Genomic DNA, 19,320 nt, shown 5'->3' on the forward strand with positions numbered 1-19,320 from the left:
AAGCCCACGCGGATGCCCAGGCAACCCTAGGGCTCACCTCTATGGGTCCGAAGGGCGAGGGCGACGGTGCAGGGCAGGGGAGAGGCCCGTGCCTAGCCCCCACACACTGTGGTCTCCTAGGCCCTCCTGAGGCACAGCTCTGGGAAGGGGGTGTGTCCAACCCCAAGCAAGCCCATGTGCCAAGGCCCAAGGCAAGGGTCACAGGCAGTTCTGCAAAGTCAATTTTTACCCTCAGAGCAGGCGTTCAAATCAATTGGGGGAAAGCATGAACTCTGGGCATTTTTTTCTCCTTAGATGTCCTTAGCTGGGAGGAGAACCCGACATGATTCCCTGGATGGGACGAGTCCAGAGGTCCCACCGATCAGATGCTCTAAACTGTGTGCAGGGCAGATGCTCAGTGAATCAGGAGCCCTGGGAAGAAGCAGGGTGCCTGCCTTTCAGGGCAGCAACTGTAAAGTGAGGCCGCTTCCTCCCTGAATCCTTTTCTTGTCCAACACAAACACCAGCAGCGGTGGGAATGCCACCACTGAAGAGATTTCTGGCCCGATCAGGGGTCCGTTCTAAACATGCCTTGGTGAGGATCATGGAATCCGCTTACTCCCTGGGGAAGACAGAGTCAAGGCTTCTGGAACTGGGCCTTTGGCCAATGGTGCCCAAGGATGAAACAGACTCCCCATCAATGCACACATGGTCCAACTCCCCAATGCCTCCTTCAGAAGAGGAGCCATGTGGTGGCCTTGGGAAAATATTTATTTCTTGCCTCACAAAATATTTCCAACGAAGTAACAAAGTCTGTTTGCAATCTGTGATACCCGGGGGGTGGGTGGGGGAGACAGCCAGTGTGGGCTGTTTTTAACTGGCCAAACTCGATTTCAGAGGTGCCCACTGTCTCTCTGCGCCCCCCACCCCCATCCCACAGGGCAGGAGTTCTGCACCTGGGTCCGGGGTTATGCTTTAGGAGGGGTCCTAAATCCCTGGAAACTATGTGCAAATCTTTGCATGTATCTGGGTGGATGCATTCTTCTGGAAAGACCTCCTACCTCTCCTGAGACTTGCCAAAGGGCCTGTGACCCAGAAAAGATTAGGTACCCCAGGTGTAGAGGTTTAAAATCATACTGAAAGGGGACCAGAAGTACAAAAAGCACAAGACTCCCCGTGAAGAACGAGGGCTCACCTGCCCCAAGCATGAAAGGGCCTCACATCTACAGAGTACTGCTCACCTTCCAGAGCCCGGAAATCCCTGCTACCAGGAGAAGCCCGAGAGACAGAGCAGTAACAAGCTCGTCCCAAATCCAGGCTTGCCCAGTGCTGAGGCATGACTCGAACCCAGGACTGCCCAACTCCACGCAGGGTTCCTCCCACCTCAGCAGAAGGCTGACAAAGAAGCCACCAGCTTCGGTGTCTAGCTCGTGACAGGCAGCATGCCAACTGTGACCTCAGTGAATACCCCCAAGCCTGTCTGGGCGGCATCCCTAGGTCAGAGGCTGGAGGTGAGGCCGTGGTTCCAGGTCACGTGACAAGGAAATGGCAGGGGCCCTTGGGTCTCCCCGTGACAGCTTTCCCTCCTTTCCCCTGCAGACTCTGGGAGCAGACGAGGTGTTCAGCTTGGTCAAGACCAGCCCCGGGTCCTTGCTCTTCCTGGTCACCATGGTGGGGGGGGGGGCAGAGGAGGGGACACTACACCAACTTTCGCTTCATCCTTCAGAGCCAGGAGCAGACCCGAGGCTGGCAGGTTCGGGGACTCTCCAAGGACCTGGCTCACTGGGCGGAGCTACACAGCCTGGCAGTGGTGTCATCACAGGCCAGGGCTGGCCACCAGCTGGGCCACCTTGGGAAACCCCTCACCCGGCTCTGAGCCGAGCCCTGCAGACACGGAGATGGGTGACACCGCTTTAGCGGGGGCAGTGGTATGAGACATCTGTGGTTTTTCTATTAACGATCTGCCACCTGTACTCAGAGAATCCAGTCTGAACTCATGGGAAAAAGGAGGCAGAGAACTAGTGTTTGTTGAGCACGTGCTCTGTTCCTGAAAAAAGCACAATAAAGTTGAGGTATCATTACCATCCCATTTTACAGATAAGAAAACTGAGGCACTTCTAACTAAGTTGTGATTAGAGCCCAGGCCTGTCTGGCCAACCCGAGTCCTTTGGAATTACTGTGTCTGGTTAGAGATGAGGAATTAGAAGCTCAGGGAGTTAAAGTCATTTATTCCAGGTCACACAGGGGTGCGGAAATCTGAACTGTGCTCAGTAATGACTCCAGGATCAGTGACGTGGGGCTCAGAGGCCGGATCGACCATAGTAACTTGCCCATCTGAACCTACTGCCCACTTCCAAAATCTCACCAGCAAGTGGGGTGAATTTCATGAGCCCTGTGACTGTTCGGGGCTGCCACAGAGAGATGCCCCTGAGAGTCCTACTGTCCCTGGATTGGGGGCTGCACAAAATCACCACCTCCCACCCCCTGCTGCCCTGGGGGTCTTACCCGAGTGCCCCACAGCTGCCTCACACATGACCACGACTGGCGCTGTCCCCCAGAGGTGCCGCCAGTGCTTTTACTCTATGTGTGATGGGAAGCCCAGGCCAGAACCCTGCGATAGCCACCACTCGGCCAGGGTTGCCTCCTGACAATCTGCCAAAACCATCCCCTCCCCTCCATGGCCCTGCCCCAGCCCTGCCAGGCCTCCCTGCTGTCATCAGGGGGACCGCCATAGCCCCCAAAGAGGTCTCTCTGCCTCCTGCCACACACTCCCCCCCCCCCCCACTGCTCAGCCACAAGGACCTTCTAAGACTCGATGGGCCACATTGACTCCTGCCACTCATTCTTGAGTCTGTCCACAGGCCCCTTGGGACCCTACTTAGCTCTTTCGCTTTGTCCCTCAGACCAAATCCCTTGGCATATCCTAAGTATGTTCCTGAATACTGAGTTCCCACCCTTGAGGCCACCTGCCATAATCCTGTCCCTACCCCTTCTCTAACTCCTACTCATCCCTCAAGACCCCATCAGTCCAGAGCCCTGAACCACCTGAGGCCGCTGGGGACGCGCTGCCCTGCAGCTAACTTTTGCTTCTGCCCCGTTAAGCCAAAGCTCTGTGCTGGCAGGAACTGCCTCGTTCACCTCTGTGCCCAGAGCCTGGCACGGGGGCATGGAGCACAAAGTTAGCACCTGCCCCACGACTAAGCATCTTTCTTCCACACTTCCAACTGTGCCAGTCTCATGGAGTCTGTTTCAGAAGGTTCCTTGGGGGGTAGCTAAGAAGAACTACCCGACAACAATCTGCGTTCTGTGCTTCTCAGAAATGCCCCAACGACACTGGCCTTGGAGAAGAGAGCAGCATGGAGCAGGCGGGTAGCTCCAGAGGAAAGCCCCAGTCGGCAGCCCTCCCAGAACAGGGACAGGGACAGGCAGACAGCGAGGCTGGGCCGGGGCTGTGACGCCCACAGGCACCAGCAGAAACTCGGCGGTGCACCCGTGCTGTGGGTTTCTACTGGGGACAGAGAGCTGTCCCCCACTATCTCTGAAGCTCCCGGATCAGGACGAGCAGTGACGTTACAAATGCTATTTAGCCTGAGTTTCTATATCTGCCCTGAGAAGTAATTCTCAAAACCATCCCCTCCCCCTGGATCTTCACGGCCCGGCCAAGCCTCCTTCTGGCCTGCCCGGACCAGGGCAGCAGTCACCAGCAAGCCTTTCCCACACACACAGCAACAGGTCCGTGCTCTGCGATGCACACGACCAGCCCGGGGCCTGCGCCCTGAGGCCTTTCACGATGCAGTCCCAGTCCCAGCGACCCCTCCAGCCTCAACCTGCCACTTGCAGTCTTACTCCAGCCACGTGAACTGGCGTAGGCTTCTCACATCCAAAACCTTCTTTCTTACCACTCTGCCATTGTCCACGCTGCCCCCTTTCCATCTGACCCACACCTGCTCCTTCCTGCAGACTCAGCTGTCCGTGTGTCCAAGAAGCCGACCTTCCAGGACAGAATGACGCCCTCCCCACTCCCCTCTCGGTGTTGCCTAAGGCCCTACCCCACACACGTTCCTGTCAAAGCACACGCCATGCACCTGTCTCCCCAGAGATGACAGTCGCTGGCAGCACGTGGCCTGTGAATTTATTTGTCTGTGCAGGTCAGAAAGGACGAAGTATGAAAGGAAACCCAAAAATAGGAGGCATGATGACAGGTGATCTGGAATCCCAAGTGGGTGTCCAGGATGGGGTTTTTAGTCCTCAGAGGCACGAAGTGGTCAGACCCAGCGGCCCGCCCCCGACCGCTCACTTACACTGATCAAAGATGATTTTTTCCTGGTGCTTGCTCAGCTGCAAAAGCTTCACAGAGTTTTGCAACTTCTTTTCTTGTTCAAACAGCTTTTTGTGTAGTTTGGTGATCTCTGCCTTCATTTTTCCAGTCTCGAGAGAGAAGGAATTGGAAAAATGAACAAAGAATACAAAACACCCTAACACACAGGAAAGAATTAAAACACATACAAAAGGATGCTCAACCTTACTAACAGCAATATTTGAATGAAAACTAGAAGCCATTTTCTGCTGGTCAGATTGGCAAAACCAGGAAAATCCAGCGGGGCCAGGGTGTGGGGCGAGCACTCTTGGGAGCACTAGTGGGACTGCGAGTTGGCACAGTCCGGATGGAACGCCCTGGCAAGATTTACCAAACTGTAAAATGCGTTCAACCCTTTGATCCAGCAAGTCTATACTTAGGCATGTACCCCCACCAATAAGCACATAAGCACAAGAAGATACCTATGTTCCTGGATGTTCATCTCAGCATTGTTCATAGTAGGAGCCAATAAACAACCTGGTTTGTTTCAACAGGGGTCTGCATAAGTAAATCATAGTACTTATATACGATGGCATAATTCTGCAGCTATTAAAAATGCTGTTGTAGGGGCGCCTGGGTGGCTCAGTTGGTTAAGGGTCTGCCTTTGGCTCAGGTCATGATCTTGGGGGTCCTGGGATGGAGTCCCACATCAGGCTCCCTGCTCAGTAGGGAATCTGCTTGTCCTTCTCCCTCTGCCCCTCCCCCCGCTTGTGCTCTCTCCCTCCCTCTCTCTCTCTCAAAGAAATAAATAAAATCTTAAAAGAAAATCTTGTAGAACTCTATTTATTGATGTTGAAAGATCATAATTAGTGACAAAAAGAGCCCAGAACTGCTATTGTATACCAGGCATTCCTGTTTAATAAAATTGAATACATAGATTTATATCCATAGACGTATATGTGATGTCTAAAAAATGTGATGAACAAAGAGACAACATCAAAACGTTCATAGTGATTTATCTCTGAGAGATGTGATTTGGAAGTTTTATTTTTCATTTTTAAAAATTTATCAGAATTGTTTGAGGTTTTTTTCTTTTTAACAGAAACTATAATGATCATTAAAACAAAAAATTTTAATGATAAATTTTAAAAAGAGAATATAAAATTATGATTAGGAGAGTTTGATCCTCAGGAGAACTTTCATCTTTGAGAGGTATGGGGAACTCTGGCTTGCCACCCACTGGCAGCCAGAGCTCCCAGACCTCTAGCGTGAAATGTGCACACTCTACAGGCTTTCTTAACCAGTCTCCGCTGAGCTGGTTCACAGAGTCAAGGACACTCCCTTCTCATCCACCCCCCCCTCCAGCCACCCACCGTAAGGCATGCTGGCACAGGCCACCGTCTGCGATGGGGAAACACCTCTGCTCCCCAGAGGGGAGACATCGGGCTGCGAACTTACAAGGAACCCCACTTAACTTTGTTCCCAAACTTGTTTATGGCAGTTTTACTTGCAATCAGTTATGGGATTTAATTAAGTATTAAGTAAACCCATGAAATGTGTATATGAAAAGAGAGAATTGGTTGTATGAAAACTAACATATGTCTCAGGAAAGACTTGATAAAGGCAAGTCACTAAAAACCACATTTCTGGCAAATTAGGTGTGGGTGAATCAACTATGAAAGATGTGGGAGGAACGTAATCTAGAAGAATTCTATATTCAAGTTGCTTTACAAGTGTCTACATTTTTTCTTCATCTTAAAAATACAGAAATTGGAAGTGACACACATACATTATGGATGTGGTTTATGAAAGAAAGGAGATGTGAAATCCTCATCAGCAGACCTACATTCAAAGAAAAGGTCCTGGCCCTACATCAAAAGAATGGCAAATGAATGTACATTTAACTGTTTTCAGTTAAACTATGATGTTTAAGGTATGTATCATCTCTTGATTCCCTGCTTTAACCTACTTTCAAGATTAACCAACTGTGTCAGCTACAAGGACGTCAACTGTTCTTCCAAAACAGATCCTAATTTAAACCTCAGGTTTTCTCGGATTCTCTTCCTCACGCTAAGAGCCCACAAAGATTTGTGTCAGGTCATGGCTTCCTAGACCACACATTCTGGGACAAAGTCATTCTCCACGGCTGTAGAACTGGGATAATCCCTGACCCCATCCATCTAGAATGAGATGCAAAGGGGATGATGCCTGAGGACGGACCATGGTTTCCTCATCCCTGCCTGGCTAACCTCTAGTCCTCTTTCAAAAGTCAGCTTGGGCAACACCTCCTCCAGGAAGCCTTCCTTGAGACTCCTCCCCAGCGGAAGTCTAGGTTGGTTACTGCTCCTTTGGATACTCACTACGCCCAGTCCTTCCCTCGTCATTGCCCATTTCATGTTGAATTTAACTGATCATTTACTTGTTTGCTTCTTCTCCCGAGACTCAATTCTTCCTTCTGACCCCCAGCACCTGGCACAGAGTAGGTGCTGTGAGACCCTTTGCCAACTGGTAGGTTAAATTTTCACTTGTACTCCCAAAATATCCTGTCCATCTTCTATCCAGAACTTAAAACAAGGAATTTTAATTCTGCATGTCTGCTAATCCTCTGAACTAAAATCTTCATTTTTACAGGATGAATGTGCCATGGTAAAAACAACAGGGCTAGAAGACCCAGCTCAGTCCATTCCAGCTGTGATGATAAAGAAAGGAATTTCAGTTCTCACGTCTGGAAAATGGTAACATAATACCTACCTCTCTGGAGGCTCCCATAAGGGATGAAAGGAGATGCTGCGTGTAGGGCAGAGTGCCTGCCACCTAGGAGAGCTCAACAGAGCAGCTCTTCCTTCAGGCCACAGAGCCCAGCTCAGAGCTGGGACACACGCCCCTCCCAGGAGGCCACCCACTGACTCAGAAGTGTTGGGCCTGACTCCCGGAGCTGGCTTTTTGAATGGTTTTTTCTTTTTTATAATGAAAAATCTCAAACATTCACAAAAGTAGAAAGAATGGGATAATGAACTGCCAGCTTCAGCGATTATCAAATAATGGCCAAACCTGCTTCATCTACGTCCCTACCCACCCACACACTAAAAGTATTTTTAAACTCAACCCCAGAAGGCAATCATATTTCATGTCCATAAAATATTTCATACATAGTTCTAGAAAAAAGATTCTTTAGAAAGAAAAACATTGTCACCACACCTAGAACAACAATAAAAGAAGATGTGATGTATATATACACAATAGAATATTACGCAGCCATCAAAAAATTGAAATCTTGCCATTTGCAATGATATGGATGGAACTAGAGGGTATTATGCTAAGTGAAATAAGTCAGTCAGTGAAAGACAATTATCATATGATCTCACTGATATGTGGAATTTAGGAAACAAGGCAGAAGATCATAGGGGAAGAGAGGAAAAAATGAAACAAGATGAAACCAGAGAGGGAGACAAACCATAAGAGACTCTTAATCATAGGAAACAAACTGAGAGTTGCTGGAGGGGAGGGAGTGGGGGGATGAGGTAACTGGGATGATGGACACTGGGGAGGGCACGTGATGTAATGAGTCCTGGGTGTTATTTAAGACTGATGAATCATAGACCTATACCCCAGAAACAAACATTATATGTTAATTAATTGAATTTAAATTAAAAAATTATTAAAAAAAAATAATTGCTTAGTATCACCAGGTACGTCAGGAGACACTTCCCTGAGCCCATCATAATTTCATTTTTTTGAACAACTGGTCCAATTCATCGGCATCCAAATAAACTCCATGTTTTGCAGTTGATATGTCTCAAGTTTCTTTCAATCCAGTGGTTCTCAGGGCTACTAAGAAGACTTGTAAAAACAGACCACTGGGGCCCACTCCCAGACTTTCCGATTCAGTAGATCTGGGGTGAGGCCCCAAAATTTGCCTTTCCAACAAGTTTCCAGATGACACTGATGTTGCCGACCCAGGGACCATAATTTGAGAACCGCTGTAAATCTGTTTTACTCCCTCTTTCCCCTCTTTTCCAGTAGGATGAAAAGATGTTCTAAGCTCATATTATACATTTCCTTCCCCAGACCTAGAATCAAACCATTTCTCCAAGGAGTCCTGGTTCCTGTTAGTGGGAAAAGGTATTTAGAAACCACAATTTGGCAGTAGAGGTGCTCACTGGTACTGGAGTGGACATTTTTGAAGCCTAAAAGTAAATGTTTTTAATAAGAAATGTAACACAAGTTCATACTGATATTTCCAAATCAAGGATGGCAGGATTTTTGCTTCTTTGTCTTTAAATTTATCTCTCTTCTCTGGCAGTAAAAATCTTAACCTAATTAGCTATTTGTTTTATCCTACAATACAAATATAACAGTTTTTAAACATCAGTACCAATATTACTATTAACAGTATCATCATTGAAAACAACATTTTTTTTTTCAGTCCTTTTTTGCCCTTAGAGTATTTCTACTAGGGATATAGTCAAAATACTGTGTTTTAGTCTTGAAATGTTCCCTCTTTGTTGGGTATGCCTTCAATACTACATATATAGTAAGGTTTGTTCATCTTACTATCAATTTTAAGAAATTGCTCTTTTTCCATTTTGATTTATTTTCAATTATTTAAAGCATTTGTACAGTTCCAATGTCAAATTTACAAAACAAGATCTTTGCAGAGAAATCTATCTCTATTCCTGCCCTTCCCTCCTCTTCCTTCCCACCCCTCCAAGTAGCCTGTTTCCTTGTTATTGTTTATACTTCCAGTTAAAGAAAATTTTTATAAGCAAATATGTGTATATATTTGTATCTCTCCCCACAACCTTCTTAGATAAACCGATGTATATGATACACACTTTCCAGAGTAGTCCTAGGGACTGCAGGGGACGGTATATTAAATGCAAAAGGCAAATTAATGACACTCAGAGAAAACCCTAGGTCGTAAAAAAAAAAAAAACAACACTGGGGTTGCTGGCAAAAACTTGGAAATCTGCTTTACACACATTTCACACTAAGAAAAAGGCACTGTATGAAACACAGGCAGGGACAAAAAGTGGCTTGAGGCAATTTAACACCACACGGGGGGTCTGTGTGCACCAGCAACCATATCAGAGCAACTCTAAGGTCCTTTTTCTGGCTCAAAATTCTGTGATGCTAAAGTCAGCATAACCAATTATATGAGAAACACTTGGAAAGAAGGGTGAGTCATCACAAGCGCCGGCCAGTCCCTGGACTAGTTTGCTGGTGGGGGGGGGATCGATGTGACTATAATTTACATTTACACACACACACACACACACACACACACACGAAAGAAGATCTACATTCCTTCTGTCTATTTAACAGACACTACTGTGTACTGAGGACAAAAACATTGCATCGAGTTTCATTCAGCACATTTTATGTGCTTTAAAAATCATATGGGCAAGTACTCGTTTGGGAATAGGAGAAAAAAATTATTCACTCAAAAATATGAACAAAATAAACATGGCCCCTTCTGGGACACAGACATTAAACAAACAAATATATAATTTGTGACGAGGGCTATGATGAAGCAGAAGAGGGTGCTATGATTGAGTGACCGGGAAGCCCCTCCGACCCTGACGTAAGATGGAAGCTGAGACGGGAAAGGTGAGAAGAAGCCAGGCAGCCAAGAGGGGGGAGCCCGGGCACTCAGGCAGTCGGAGCATCTGTGTCACTGAGCCGAAGATGGAAAGAGCTCGGTGGGTGAGCAGAAAACGCAAGGCCAATGTGGGTCTGGAGCCCAGTGGGCCCTCTTCCTCTCCATGGCCCCACTGGCTAAAAGTGGCCAAAACATGATTTCCCTGCGAAATGACTGGTTACCTACCTCCCCGAGCTTAGTGCACCCAAACTTCCTCCCCAGGATCCCAAGAGGGAAATCACAGGACAGGCTCATTAGAACCTTCCGAGGCTTCACTGCTGCCTCTTTGCCACAGCTGACAGATCTGAGAGCTGTCAGAAGGGGTTTAACTAGATGAGTAACGACATGGAATGCCAATTTCCCTCTGCCTTTCTGCTGGCCTTTGGCAAAAACTGATAGCTTAGAAAAATGCAGGGGTAAATACCTATCAGGGCACCAAGCAAAGTTCTAACTCTCCCTTCATCTGCATGCTCGTCCTTCCAGGAGGCTGCGTGGACGCCCAGAGCGGCAGCTCGCCGTGTCACAATACCAGCTGTTTCCCACCGACGAAAACCCAGGGAGGGCCTCCGCACTGCCTGACTCCTGGTTTGTGCCATGAAAGATGGGGATGGGGATGGTTGTGGGATCAACCATTCTTAATTCGGTCACATTCAAGTTGCTGCAAAGTCAAGCTTTCTGCTTTCGAGGGAAATTTCAATGGTTTTGCAATAAATGATTTTCACTGGTTAAAAAAAAAAAACTTTCGAAGGAGTCAAAACAGACTGAAACTAGAATCCCTACAATCTGACTCTGAAAGCTATCAAAAGGAATCAGAGAGTCCAGAGAAAGGCACCTAAAATGAAAGAGATTTAGAGTGGAAGGGAATGAGCTAGTCCACGAGGACAAACTAGGACTTAAAATCTATAAAATGAAAGCATACCCTTTGGATTCAGATATTCGTGCTGCCAAAACCATCTCTGTAACCTTGGTCGGGCCTCACTCCCAGACCCTCAGCTTCCCCGTGTGTAAGACGCAGACAGGATTTCCCTCCACAAAGACACGCTGCGAGTGGGGACGTGGTCAGGTCGGGACCACAGGCCGAGCCCACGGGGATGCCGGGGGAGCAGGCAAGGTCACACCTGAAGCAGCCGGCACAGTGCCTGACACGTCACCCTTAACAAACACGGCACCTCCCCCGTCCTCTGACGTGTTCCCCAAACTGAGGGCACACCTGCCACAAGCAAGGTCCTGGGCTGCAGACCGAGTCACAAGCCCCAGTGGCATCCCTAAGCCTCGGGATCCGGGTGTCACCACCTACCTGCTCACACTGAAGCGGGCACTGGCCAGTTGTGGGGAGTGAGACCCTCCAGAAAAGCGTCAATAATCTCGCAGCCTCTTCGAGGATCAGATTGGCTGTGCCCACGCTGGTGACAAACCTGTTCAGAGGCGCCAAGTGTGGACCCTGCGCAAGGGACGGGGGGTGGGGGAGGGGAGAAGGTTGTTACATGCAATTGAAAAAGATTATGGACAAGCCGGCTTTAATGGGCAGCATAAATCTCCAGACCGCAGGGCTTGTGTCCACATGCTGAGCGAGAGCCTGGTGCCAGACGACACCAATTTATTGTTCTTAAAGACTGGTGAATTATAGATTATGAGAGAATTTCGGTGGTGATTTTAGCCCAATCAATAACCATGATTAATAACCACCTGCGTTAACTGTATTTACTATGCCAAGAAGAGGGGAAGAAGGTCCGTGGTAGGGCCACTCGCATGGCTCCACACCACGGAGCCTCTCCGGAAGGCAAAATGTGCCAACAGCAAGGGACGAAACACGAGTGCTTCTGTCTTCAGCAGCCCCTGTTAAACGGTGCTGCGTACTGCCAATATGAAGTTGGGGCCTCGTAAAGTCTCCCTCACCCTCTGCTGACAGAGGCAAACCCTAATTGGGGGATGTCAAGGGCAAGAGAAAGCCAAGAACATGAGCCAAAGAAGGGAAAACAAAATACAGTTTAAAAAGAAAAGAAATTAAAAGAGCACTGTCTTCACGAGGAATAAAATCACTACAAAATAAAATGATGCACTCTTTAGCTATCAAATTGGCAAAAAACCATACCTAAAACAATAAATAAAATTAGTCAATGAAGAATAAGGTGCAGTGAGATACTCTCACTTGTAAACAGGGATACGTATTTTTGGAAATAACGCATCAACAGTTCTCCCCAAGGGCCCTGAAGGGTTCACAGCCTGGGAGTGAGCTGCCTTCCACTATCAGCAATCCATCCCTAATGAACTAATCAAAGATGCCACGGGAGGTCTGTGTACAAGGGTGCTCACCACACCTCACATGTCAAAAAAACAGGGCAAAGAGTAAACAAATGGTGTTACCTCCACATATTGGCTTATTTTCCAGCCCCTAAAAGTTCTAGAAAAATGCTGAATGGGATAGGAAAATTGTTTATATGTTAACTGAGAGTCAAAATACAAAATTCACGTGAGTCAGTTTTATTAAAGTTTATGAATGAGCTAAAAGAGTGTGTGTGTGTGTGTGTGTGTGTGTGTGTGTGTGTGTATCAACATTTTAAGCACTGAACACCCTGTGATGTTTTTATGCTTTTGTACAATAAAGATTATGATCAGAAAACAACAGTAATCTTATTAACATTTATGAATTCATTCAACAAACATTTACCATGCGCCCGCTGCACGCCAGGCCCTGTCCTAGGTAGTAAAGATACAATGTTGAGTCAGAGAGACAGTATCCCTGCTCTCCTGAAGTTTATTACCTAGTGGAATGTAAAATACCGAATGACTTTTACAATAGAGTAAAACAAAATAAAACAAAAAGGCAAATCAGGTACCAGGAAGCAGGGGGCCTCAGGACCTGAGAAGAGGGGCCAGAAAATGTGACCCACGGAAGCTTGGTGGTTGGTCCAGTCTGGGAGGACAGAGAAAATGTGACCCCAACCCTTGGAGGAAGTGAATGAGTAACTTTGTGTCAAGCACCTGGCACACTGGGTCCTCAACAAAAGGTACTTTAAAGTGAGGAGGGTCCAGCAGGATGAGGCAGGAAAGCGTGACCCCAGGGAAGAGTTCGCACCGACAGGGTACAAACCTCGCCAAGGGTCCCTCCCATAGATCAGTGCCCCGGACTGGACCTGACCCCTGAGCTTTCGTGGGCTCCACTTCCTGGTCCCCCTTCTCAGGGCCTTACCGGGGATGCACGCACCCTTTGCCTCTCGGAGCCCTCAGGTGCCCCTTGCGCTTACTGCTCCAGTGAGCACCTCACCCCCTCCCGCAGTCGGTCAGGTTACCTTGGTTCCCGGCTCTGGACTTGCGGGCTGGGGAGCCTCTTGGATCTGAAGGGCCATCTCGGCAAAGAGCTTCTGGCCCTGGCCAATCTGCTGGCACAGGGCCTCGTAGTCCCCAGCCAGGCCCAGGACGTGGCCGCCACTCGTGTGGGCCCACGGGCGGTGGCCAGCGACCAGGTGGGACGCACATGGGGTGCTGGTGACCGAGCTGCCACTGTTGCAGGAGAGGGAGTCCGTGTCATTTCCAGAGAGTGGAGGAGTCTCTGAAGCTACAACATGAGAGGGAAGATGTCAGATCCATCTGGGGCAGTATCCTGTGTTCATCGAGCTGCGTTCAACGACGCTGAAGCCAGGCGGGAGGAGAGAAAGGCCTGCGTCCCAAATGCCACCCGGCACAGCACAGGGGGCAGCAAGTGGCCTGGCTCCCGGACCTTCGTCTATTCACCCCCCCCCCCGGGCTTATTCGTCTGATGGGAGAAGCTCGATTCAATTCAACCAACACTTATCAGGCACCCACTCTACAAAGACCCCTGATCGACACAGACGAATCAAGCCAGTGTCTGCACTCCACGAGCCCATGGTCTAATCAGACACCACGCGGGAGGTGTAACAGCACGATGACGAAGAGCCAGAGCTCAGAGGAAGAAATAATCAATTCCCTGTGCAGCAGGAAGAGAGATCAGGAAAGGCTTCCTAGGAGAAGCAACAATTGAGCTGGGTTGAACAAGAAGCAAAAATTACACTAAACAGAGGCAAAGCCTGTTGCTTTTTACCTTTGGATCAACAAAAGTCCAGATGAATAATTCTGACTGGGGGCCTCAGAAAAGTCATTTCACGAAGAAGTCTGCATTCAGAATAAGCCTCGGGGCAGGAGGAGGATTTGCATGGCAGAGAATGGGACAAAGGTGGCCTGGAAAAAGACAGAGCCACAACGCACGGTCCCAGTGAGAGGAGAGTGCGGGCCCGTCTGCAGGATGGGGACCCCTCTGTATGGCCACATGAATGCAGATGGATAGGGCTGGATGGGCCCACTGGGGCTGGATGCTGGAGGCCTTAAAGCCACACTAAGGTGCTCACACTTCCATCTAAGGCCACAAGGACCCAATGACGTTGCTGAGGTTAGTAATACCGAGGAATAGATTAACAGGCGTGGGGGAGGAGCTCACCAGCTAGACATGCTGAAGCCCCAAATCCTGACAAACACTCCCCTGATTGGGACCAGGGACCCCCTTTCATTCAATTTAAAAAGTCCTACTGCCAAACCCAACCCCACCACAGTTACCCAGACTTCAGCTTTGTACCTGATCGTGGTGGCACCACCAGGGTGCAATCAAATAGATCACAGGAATTATCTATCGCCATGGGACATTTGTCACCACCTGCAAGATGCAAAATAAGAGAAGGAAAAGAAACTGGCATTAGCATTTGAGAAAGAACTGAATGAGGATACAGTATAGTACCAGACACACACAAGCATCCACTCAAATCTCCCCTGGGACTGGGATCCCCTCTGCAGGACCCTGGGGACACGGGGCGCCCGGGTGGCTCAGTTGTTAAGCAACGGCCTTCGGCTCAGGTCATGATCCCAGGGTCCTGGGATCGAGCCCCGCATCGGGCTCCCTGCTCCGAGGGAAGCCTGCTTCTCCCTCTCCCACTCCCCCGCTTGTGTTCCCTCTCGTGCTATCTCTCTCTCTCTGTCAAATAAATAAATAAATAAATAAAATCTTTAAAAAAAAAAAAAAAGGACCCTGGGGACAGAGAGTGAGCAGGCCCAGCGTCCTCTCTGGAAGGACCCTCCTGTCCAGCAAGGAAACAGGAAGTTTCACTTCTAGGTGGTCAGGACTAAGGGAGGGAAGCATGGGGCCCTGGGGTCCCGGGGAGGGGTGCTAGCCCAGAGGAGGGAACGTAATGCAGGCACAGGAATGAGCAGATGCAAAGGCACAGAGGAGTGAGCCACCAGGACGCATTGAGGGAGGATCAAGCAGGTGGTAGGCTGAGCCCAGGGTGCAAGGGAGAGCCGCGGTGGGACGCAAGGCCAGAACCATGAGGACTGTGGGGCCCCCCTCGGGGGCGTCAGGCAGGGCAACGCTGAGCTGAGGACTGTGCTCTGGACTGGAGGAGTGAGTCTGGAGGTTGCTGCAGCCACCCGAGCAAGAGACAAGAGGGACCCAAAGCAGAGTTTAGGAAGCAATGCAATGGAAACAACGTCAGGAGGCAAAGGCAGTTAGATGCTGTCCGAGATGATCTGCCACACTGTGCACTCTGGAGAGCGCTGGGCCGTCTGACTCTCCGGAGCCCAGCGGGCGGGACGGCACTGTCATTCAGACCTCGTGGAGGAGCAGGGAGAGGAAGTGACCGCCCCAGCACTAGCAGAGTGTCGGCGGCAGAGCGAGGACCGTGCCCAGTGTCCAGGCCTTAGGACAGCCCACCAGCTCCTTCCCGCCCAGGCACCTCTGGGCACCACTGAGCACCACGTTCGATTCCGGGGCCAAGGAGCTGCCCCTGAGAGGGATCGCTTTCTGCCAAAACCAGCCATCTTTAGAGCAGAACTTTCGAACAAGTGCACTAAATGCAATCTTGCAAAGGCTTCTGCAGAGGAAGAGAGGCCGCTGCCGACGGCAGAATTCCCACCTTCACCGGAGAACACTTTGGCACTGAGGCAGCCCTGTGGATTCTGAACACATTCTCCTGAGTGCCTCCTGCGAGGCTCACCCACGGCTGACCCTAGACAAATTCCAGAAGCAGGCAAAGGCTGTTCCATGGCCGCCTCACTTCAGCTGCCCCAGCTCTCCCTCCCGGGCAGCCCCGGCCCTGAATCGTCCTCCCAGCCCCAAACTCCCCAGCACACCCCACAGACCCGTCGGTCCCATCTCCACCAAGCGCTAAGAAGGGCCAGGAGCAGACCTGTATTTAAAGCAGAGATACCCACTGCTGATGGCCATCCCATGCAAAAGGCGGCAATATGGCTCCTTTCTAACCGTTTGAGATTCTGCTGGTAGGATTTTTATCCTGAGAATGCTGTTTAACAGCAAAAAGCACATTAACATCGACGTTTATTAAAGCTCCAAACCAGAGACCACTTTAATAATCACCACGGTAATGGTTTTGTGACTGAGGATCATCTGAAAACAGTAATCAGGAAGCCCGTGTGAAAGGGTGGGAAACACTTATGATGTAATATTGGACGAAAACAAAGAAAGGACGCAGAATGGCACAAAACCCAATGTCAACAACGTAAGTTCATGCCTGCACGTGATCGCCAAATGAAGAGAAAACAAAGCAAAATATCGTCACCCTGTCCAATCATGAAGGATTTTTTTTTCACTTTCTTTTTTTCATATCATCACATCATCTTCTGGTGAAAATTTTAAATTCCTTATCAAGGAGAGATCAATAAACCAATCGCCACAAGTTCTAAAGCATGCTGACTGGGTGATCTTTAAGAGATTTTAATTTTTTTTAATTAAAGGCAATAGATAGAATTCCCAATCCCAGAAAAGATTAAGTCCAAGCTTTTAGACGATACTTGTTTATGAAGTATGTCGACACTCCCTGTCCCACTGGATGTGCGCACCCACCCTGTGGGTCTTAGGATGACGGCCCCAGACACCTGAGGCTCTACAAGGTCAGGTGCTGCTCCAGGGACAGCACTGGTCTCGGGAGCTAAAACCTCATTCCTAGCCCCGGCTCTGCCACCTGTTTGCTGTGCTGCTTTGGGCAAGTCCAGTACCCAATCTGGGTCTTAGTTCCTTCGTCCACAGAGCAAAGAGGATGGCCCGGCCGACTGCCTTGAGCCTGACTATTTGCTGGCTTATTCCTGGCCTGCTGCTCGGCAAGTGACAGAGGAGTGACAAGCAACCCTTGTCCTTTCTCTGCGACCCTACACAGCCTCTGTGGGGCTAGACCATAAACCCACGAGCAAATGTAAAACAGAAGCAGTTTTCAAACCAGGATGCTTTTAGGATCCTACAGACACTGAGAGCCAGAGTAAGATGTTTAGATTCTCTTTGAAAGGCAGTACGAGGGATTAAAAAGCATTGTCAGCAGCGGAGTGCTATGGGCAGGGATGAATGGATGCGGGGACGAGACTGGAGGTGATGAGAGCATTGGCAGCCCAAACTCCACTTCCCTCCACCAAGAGGCCCCCAGACGGAGATCACCCCTGGCTCCCGGGGCACCGGGTGGTCTGCTGTCAACGGAGGGACACCTCCGTGGGGCAAGGGCACACTCCAGAAGCTCCCGTGTCCCACCGACACACACAGGGCAGCAATCTCCGTGAGGAGGCACAGGGACAGTACCGTGCTTGTCCAGCTGCGGGGGCCACTCAGGGACGGACAGGGTTCGGAGAGCCACGGGGAGGGCTGCTTCCTGAGCCTTCTTCCCCTCCATCGCCAGCCGCTCCTCCAGCTTGCTCTGCAGTGTGCTGTTGGTCTCGATGCTCTTTTCTAGCTGCCCCCGCAGAGCCTGGATCTCTGTTAGGAGACCACGCAGGTCACTGAAAGGGTCCTGCGCCCTCCAGCCTTCTCCTGACGCCTCTGCTCCGGCCTCTGCAAACGAGTGCAAGGGGGAAACCTGACGTCTTCCGCCACCAAAGGGTCAGTCATCAAAGGAGCTCAATAGTGTTTTAAACCCGCCAGCACCACCACCCTCCCCTTCCTAAGAACTAGGTACAATTTAAAATAACAACTTGACTTTAAAAACAAAAATATTGGCAGACTTAATTGCTGCTATTCCACAGGCTAAATAAGAGCTGGAAATTAATTTTCGCTTCTGGCCATAAAAGCCGAGCAAACTGCACACCAAACCCCGAAATTATGTCTAGTAGTAATAAAATCTATTTGGGCTGGAATTATAGAATGAAAGGGGCTGATTTTAAGAGCCACAGTATATTAAAAAGGCACAACAGCAAGAATAAGAAAAGCAACGTGTGGAGAAAATGGAAGGTGTGAGGTGACCCTTCTCTAGATAAACTTTCAATAGAGAGAAACCATCTGGAAAATTCGTTTAAAAAAATTGCTACCACACCTCAAAATTGATTCTAAAACACTGGAGTTTGCAGTCAAGTTGCTCTGATCGGGTATCTATCAGAGCATCCGGGCCAACAACCATCTCCACAGCAATGCCCTGCGTGTGGCAGGTGCTCCAGAATTATTGGCCGAATGCATGGGCAAAAAGAAACACACTCTAGCGGAAAACTCATAATCAAATTATTCCTTGACTGTCTGCTATGTCCCACGTACTGTGGTAGGATGCTTTTCATAAATGAGCTCAATTTTCACAACTCTACAGACTCGCTATTAGGAGACACGTTTTATGGAGGAAGAACCAGGCCCAGAGGGGTGAGGTGAGCTGCTGAAGGTCGCACAGCTGGGAGGCAGGGCATGAGAATCCAGGTCTCGGGGGCCCGGCTCCCGAGCCCAAGTCTTTCTGTGGTTCTCGCTGCTTCAGAAGAAGAACGTGCCAGAGGGCTTGCCGCAAAGTGTGCCCCCTCCGCCAGGCAGGCCAGCGAGGGCTGTGACGACAGCATTTCGGGAAAGGGTGCTGAAGTGAGCTCCCGGCCCAGACGCAGCAGCCCCAGGACGGGAAGCGCCTCGGGCCAGCGCGCCCAGTACCTCTCGGCCTCCTGTGCTCCTCCTCCAGCCTCTGATACACCTTCAGCTCCACTCGGAGGGACTGCAGGAGCTCGTCGTTCTGGCAGAGCAGCTGCTGCCTCAGCTTCGCCTCCTCCTGCACCCTGGAAAGGCCCCACGGCCACAGGGAGGAGACGTTAACTCGGACGGGCCCTGTCTACCCCGTGCGGTCTTCTCGGCCACCCGACGGGGGCGTGCTATCTGCCCCTGAGCCCCCGGATGCCAGGAAGCCAAGCTTACAAGGTTCCGGCTTAGCCAGGGGTGCAGAGCTCGGGAGGGGCCCAAGATGAGGATCTTGCTACGTCAGCGCACCACCCTGGGTGACCGAGGGTGACCGAGGGTGACTTCGGTAACTCTGAAAGAGCGGGGCACTCACGAGCACCGAGGAACAATGGGAAACACGTGGGACAGGACAGGGGCGAGGGCAAACTGCACCAGGGGCACTCGGTACGGGTCCTTTAATGTCTAAGCGGGCCTCCTGCCCCT

General features: G+C 49.9%; 1 protein-coding gene across 7 annotated transcripts in view; it reads right to left on the minus strand.

Annotated features, from left to right (window-relative positions):
• The window catches only part of CDK5RAP2 (CDK5 regulatory subunit associated protein 2), a 170,169-nt gene that overhangs the window by 882 nt on the left and 149,967 nt on the right, over positions 1-19,320 (minus strand). For all 7 annotated transcript variants that reach the window (XM_036107749.2, XM_036107748.2, XM_078061697.1 and 4 more), the window contains 6 exons: positions 18,817-18,938; positions 17,503-17,751; positions 14,506-14,583; positions 13,208-13,473; positions 11,215-11,358; positions 4,281-4,407 (listed from right to left, as the gene is read on the minus strand). In XM_036107749.2, the coding sequence (XP_035963642.2) occupies positions 4,281-4,407; positions 11,215-11,358; positions 13,208-13,473; positions 14,506-14,583; positions 17,503-17,751; positions 18,817-18,938 (986 nt within the window). The remainder of the gene's footprint in view (positions 1-4,280; positions 4,408-11,214; positions 11,359-13,207; positions 13,474-14,505; positions 14,584-17,502; positions 17,752-18,816; positions 18,939-19,320) is intronic.

The sequence above is a fragment of the Halichoerus grypus genome, chromosome 14 (genome assembly GCF_964656455.1).
Source record: "Halichoerus grypus chromosome 14, mHalGry1.hap1.1, whole genome shotgun sequence".
Taxonomy (NCBI): domain Eukaryota; kingdom Metazoa; phylum Chordata; class Mammalia; order Carnivora; family Phocidae; genus Halichoerus; species Halichoerus grypus.